Source organism: Gossypium hirsutum, chromosome A11 (genome assembly GCF_007990345.1).
Source record: "Gossypium hirsutum isolate 1008001.06 chromosome A11, Gossypium_hirsutum_v2.1, whole genome shotgun sequence".
Lineage (NCBI taxonomy): Eukaryota > Viridiplantae > Streptophyta > Magnoliopsida > Malvales > Malvaceae > Gossypium > Gossypium hirsutum.
In genome coordinates this window covers 99,013,328-99,018,388 of record NC_053434.1, presented here as the reverse complement: position 1 = coordinate 99,018,388, position 5,061 = coordinate 99,013,328, and the positions used below count along the sequence as shown (strand labels likewise).

The window sequence follows — 5,061 nt, the reverse complement described above, 5'->3', positions numbered from 1 at the left end:
CATGTGATTGGTCTTGCATCAATTTCTCCCAAATAATTTCAACAATTTGTTTAACAGCCTCAACTTCTTGCACTATCTCCTTAAAATTAAGTTCCTCATGTAAGCTGCACTGCACTGCTCTGCACTACCTACTTAGGAATGCATTTCCCTATAACTATCAGCTCCTGGTGGCATTCTTTCTCGAAGTGTCTAAAGATTTGACAATGAAGGCATTTAGGTGGCGCCCAAGTAAGTTCAATTGTGACCTCCACATTTATTCTCTCTCAATACAACTTTAACTATTTTGGGAATTTCAGCTATAATCACAATTTCAACACATGTTTTTGTAGTATAAAAGCTTATGCTGTGTCGTGTCAACCAAGCCTTTGGTTCAGCAGAAAAATATTCCATTGATTTAAGGTCTTGGATGACATTAGGTTCAGAGTTCAAAGATGAAGAACCCAACCCAATTCTCTCCCCTCGTCAAACAAAAATATAAAAAGGGACTACATTGAGTATAGAGTTTCGAAGGAATGTACCATGTATAAGGGACTAAGGCTCTTCTACATGTCAAACTTCATAGACTGGAGTCCTGTCTGCCATTTCATACACTAACCACACGATTCTGCCACCCAGTTTCGAACCTTTCGATTCGAGAATTGAACCAAGAACAAATTAGAGCCTACAATTTTAATTTGAACCAATCCTTCATGACCCCCAAGAGGAGATTTGCAGTTCTAAAAAATTAGCTAAAATTTGGTGGACCCACATTAATTTTCTACCATTGACTTATACCTCCCTTCAAAGCCGCCTGTGGGGATGGCTTAACCACGAGCTTATCGTTTTTTCTCCGTTTGGGTAAAGATTAGGTTGTGTTACTCTAAAAAAGCTATCTCCAATCTGTTGAAGATTGAACCTCGCCTCGTCGATGGTTCCCTTTCGGATCATTCAGCTCTTCCAGCCTAAGCTGAAAACTGAAAAATCCAGTTCATTGGTCAAATTTGCATCGGTCTCGATGCCCTTACGATGCTTCACCATTAAAATTCGAGAATTACCGAACATCATCTCGAAAGTTTCTCTCAATCTACCCCAAATCAGCTCTCAATGGAGACAAAATGGGAAAGAGTAAATCACAAGAACAAGCAAAGAACCTTAGAAATTTGCAGAAAGAAAAGAAAACAAGAACGAATTAGCAAGAACCCCAACTAACGTAAGAGAATCATTCCAATTTAACTACACAAGAACAACTCTTATAAATAAGAAAAGCATATTTAAGTCTCGAGTCCATTATACTTATCGATTGTAGCCCTCCAATAAGTCAAGGAGGCGTTGCTTGTGACCTAGCAAGGAGTTTAGGACATGAAGGTCCTAAACTCCAATAAGTCAAAGAAAACCCATGAGAAAAGCTTCAATTTCCTTCACTGCCAAAAGCTTCAACTTCAGCACTTGAAGTTTAGCCTTAGCCTGATCAGCTTCTACTTTACCTGCCATTAGGGACTCAGCCGAGTCCCTCATCTCCGCTTTCATCTTTGCCAGTTCGGTTTCCATCCGCTTAAGCCGGCGCCTGCGGTGGTGCTGCCGCAGCTTCTTTCCAGCAACTCTGCTGCTTCTTCCTTTCGTTTGTAAACGGTAATCAAATTAATAAAATTAAATGAGAGAAAGAAGAAACTAATCATTGGTTAAATGGTTCTTTTAATATTAGAAAAAATCAAAGACGAATTAATTGAAATTATCTCTTACAGCATTTATCTTTTAGATGAAACAATTATAGGAAAAAAAATTCTAGCAGACCAAAAAGAACAAATAGAAAAGTTCTAAAAAAATCCAATCAGAATTTAAACTTAAAATTTATTTTTCAAAATAAAAATCAATTGAACTTATTACTTTCATCAACAATATTTTTGAGAGTGTTAATATTGGATGAAAGAAATTAGTCTTACCGAGGCCGAAGGTTTCCCTGCTTGAAAATTGAATCTTCTTGTTCTTCTTCTTCTTCTTCTTCCTGCCTTGTTTCCCATATGACCTGAAAAAACATAGAGAAAATACATGGACTTTATTTTCTTCATTTGATTTCAGGGAAAAAGTAGCTGTTTTTGTTTGGCTTGTTACTATTATATCTTTGTCCTCGATCTTAACTCATAGGTTGACTTGTCAACATAAAACAACCAAATAAAAAACAAAGGATGTTGGTACGTAGTTTTTCACTATCGAGTATAAGTACCAACCTTCGAGTTTCGCTTATCAATTTCACCATCACTTTGGATGATTTTGCACGATGTTTCCGTTTCTGAAGCAAGAATAAACAAAAATATGATCAGCTCATGATGATCCGTAAGAAACAAATATACAATGACTAAAGAAACTGAAAATATATATATACCCTTTGCTCGACGTTGTGGACAGTTGCAGTGGCTCTCGTCATTTCTCTCCCACTACTGCCAATTTTGTACAATCAGCTTTCATATCATTGGCTGGTTCCCCTTTTATAAGTGCTAGGGTTGGTTTGGATAGGTTCGGGTGAATAATATATTATATTATTTAATCAATACCGTAATGTTAAAATATCTTGTAAATACACTTTTCATCTATTAAGAAATTTTGTTTTTATATTTTTATTTTTAAAAATTTAGTTTTTTTAATTTAAAATTTTAGATTCAATTATTAAAATCATTAAATTTTTTTAATGAAGTTTATTAGTGTAACATTTTGAAATCCAAAATACCTGCTTGATAGTTACATAACAAAAAAATGACGTAATGGACATAAATTTAATAATAGAATTTTAACAGTATTAGCAATTACACTTGTATTTAAATTTGAAAAATAGAAAGACTAAATTCTTAATAAAAAAAGGTCTGCATCAGGGAGATAAAAAGGGACCTAGACGTGGTAATGGAGTCAACTCTAACTACAGAGAAGGTTTTGTTATGGAAAGATTGTTTGCTGGGAATTGGCTTCCGGGTTGAAGAACGAGCAACAACTACAGATATTTTCCATAACAAAGAGGACTTTGAATTATTGGAAACAGATTTGTGCGGTCGCCAGTTAGTGGTATACCATCAATCAACTTCTCCGAGCGGGTGAACCAGATCCTTATCATGTAACGTCCCCTAACCCTATACCGTCACCGGAACAGGGTTACGAGACATTACCAGTCAGTACAATCCAATTTCGGTCATTAATTAAAATAAATATTCACAAACATCTTAGTTTTAAGATGTCGTCCCTTTAATGGGCCCTCGTGGTCCAATATGAACAGTAAATTCAATTCGGGACTAATTTAGAATCACTACGAATTTTTAGTAAATTTCAAAATTCATACTATATACCGTTGCCAACCATAATTTACTTATTTCATCAATACTTTTACAACCTAAATGACTCTCATTAAACATCCTGGGTACATGCCATTATCAATACTCAACATACTTTACCTTAATGAATTCAGGATCGTCCTGGGATACTGATTCAACGTACTATCTTTACTTAACCTGCGTACGAAAATAAACCGTACGCTGAGTATGGTATACTCAGTGGTATTTCTATAATCCGAACATTTAAAATATAACAAATACTTAAGATCATAATAACAATTACAATTATGCAATTATTTATTCATAGATAAATTTCAACTACTTACCATATAAATATTATACAGTTCATATAATAGACACAATAACATAATTGTTCAATTCTTAAATAAATCCATTACTATTTACTCCATTCTTTCACTTACTATTCGGTATAGCTTTCCTTAATTTATTCACAATTCAATATCATTAAATTATATTCAACTATACACTTATCAATCATATTCCATTTTAATTCATTTCAATAACAGTCAATTTCATTTATATCATATCAACTTACTATCCCTGATAGCTTTCAGTATATACATACGATTCCTATATCTCAAATCACATTTCAATTCATCAAGTGGCATCATATATCATCAATTCGAGCTCCAATCATTTCATGAACCTTTGGTTCATATTTTCAATTTCATATCTAAATTTTCAATTCTCAATTCAATTTCTCGTTTCATTTCAATAGCTTGATCAATCAAATTTATTCGATTTATCTTTCACTTATTTACCCCTATTAACAAACCCGGACTTTGACGGATACACGGATTCCAACCCAAACACACCAGTACGGCACATTGTGCCTAAAACGGTACATAGTACCTGATCAGTATACGACACATAAAGTGCCTAAAACAACACACGAGGTGCCTGAAATACGACACATAAAGTGCCTGATTGATAAAGCCGGCAAATCCCGTACACTTCCAGATCCTATGGCATGCCAATTATATCCGACTCAGCCCGACTAGTTAATAGGGTATTTCATTCACTTTCTCAATTTAATAATTCTTTCATCAATATACCATTCTGATAATCACATATATTCACCCATTTTCACAATTCATACAATTTCATTCAATTCAACAATATATTTCAATTATTCACATTAATTCATAATTCAATACAATTCAATTCACTTTTCAATATCAAATATTCAAATATCACAATCTCATATATTCATATCAATTTCCTCATATTTCTAATCAATATAGTTTTCAATATAATATTCATTCAATATTCAAATTTCTACATAAATCATATATATTATATAATTCAATCAATATAAATTCAATCAAAATAATTTCAATCAATATAAATTCAATCAATTCATCGCATACCAAAATCAATCCATTCCAATTGTAAAACATCATAATTCTAACACTAACAATAGCCATATGTATATAAATATAACAAATAATAACTAAGTTCGGATTATAGAAATACAAACCGTAATTTTCGAGCTAACTCCCGTTGACTTTGTCTTGTCCTTTCTTAGCCGAGATTTCCGGTACCACATTGACTACGAAATTAATACAATTCATAATCATTAATACATTACTAATTCATATCTTCAGTTACAGAATTCTAAATTAAGATCCGCTAATTTTTCCTGAAACTAGACTCACAAATCTTCTTACAACAAAATTTCTAGAATTTTTGGTTTAGCCATTAAGTACAGTTTATTCTTTAAATACCTATATTCTGTTGTCTGACA

General features: G+C 33.0%; 1 protein-coding gene across 1 annotated transcript; it reads right to left on the bottom strand.

Annotated features, from left to right (window-relative positions):
* Positions 1 to 1,168: 1,168 nt before the first annotated feature.
* Positions 1,169 to 2,453, bottom strand: LOC107891998 (uncharacterized). The gene is made up of 4 exons (XM_016816953.2): positions 2,360 to 2,453; positions 2,205 to 2,266; positions 1,920 to 2,002; positions 1,169 to 1,592 (listed from the first exon to the last, which is right to left on the bottom strand). Exons 1-4 carry the CDS (start codon positions 2,399 to 2,401, stop codon positions 1,363 to 1,365), a joined length of 417 nt encoding a protein of 138 aa, XP_016672442.1. The 5' UTR covers positions 2,402 to 2,453; the 3' UTR covers positions 1,169 to 1,362.
* Positions 2,454 to 5,061: the final 2,608 nt, after the last annotated feature.

Bases quoted from the DNA above. Each gene is read 5' to 3' on its own strand.
- LOC107891998 (XM_016816953.2), bottom strand. From the start codon at position 2,401: ATGACGAGAGCCACTGCAACTGTCCACAACGTCGAGCAAAGG. The intron at 2,267-2,359 runs GTATATATATAT...TTCTTGCTTCAG, and splicing joins TCCACAACGTCGAGCAAAGG to AAACGGAAACATCGTGCAAA. The intron at 1,593-1,919 runs GTAAGACTAATT...TACAAACGAAAG, and splicing joins CAGGGAAACCTTCGGCCTCG to GAAGAAGCAGCAGAGTTGCT.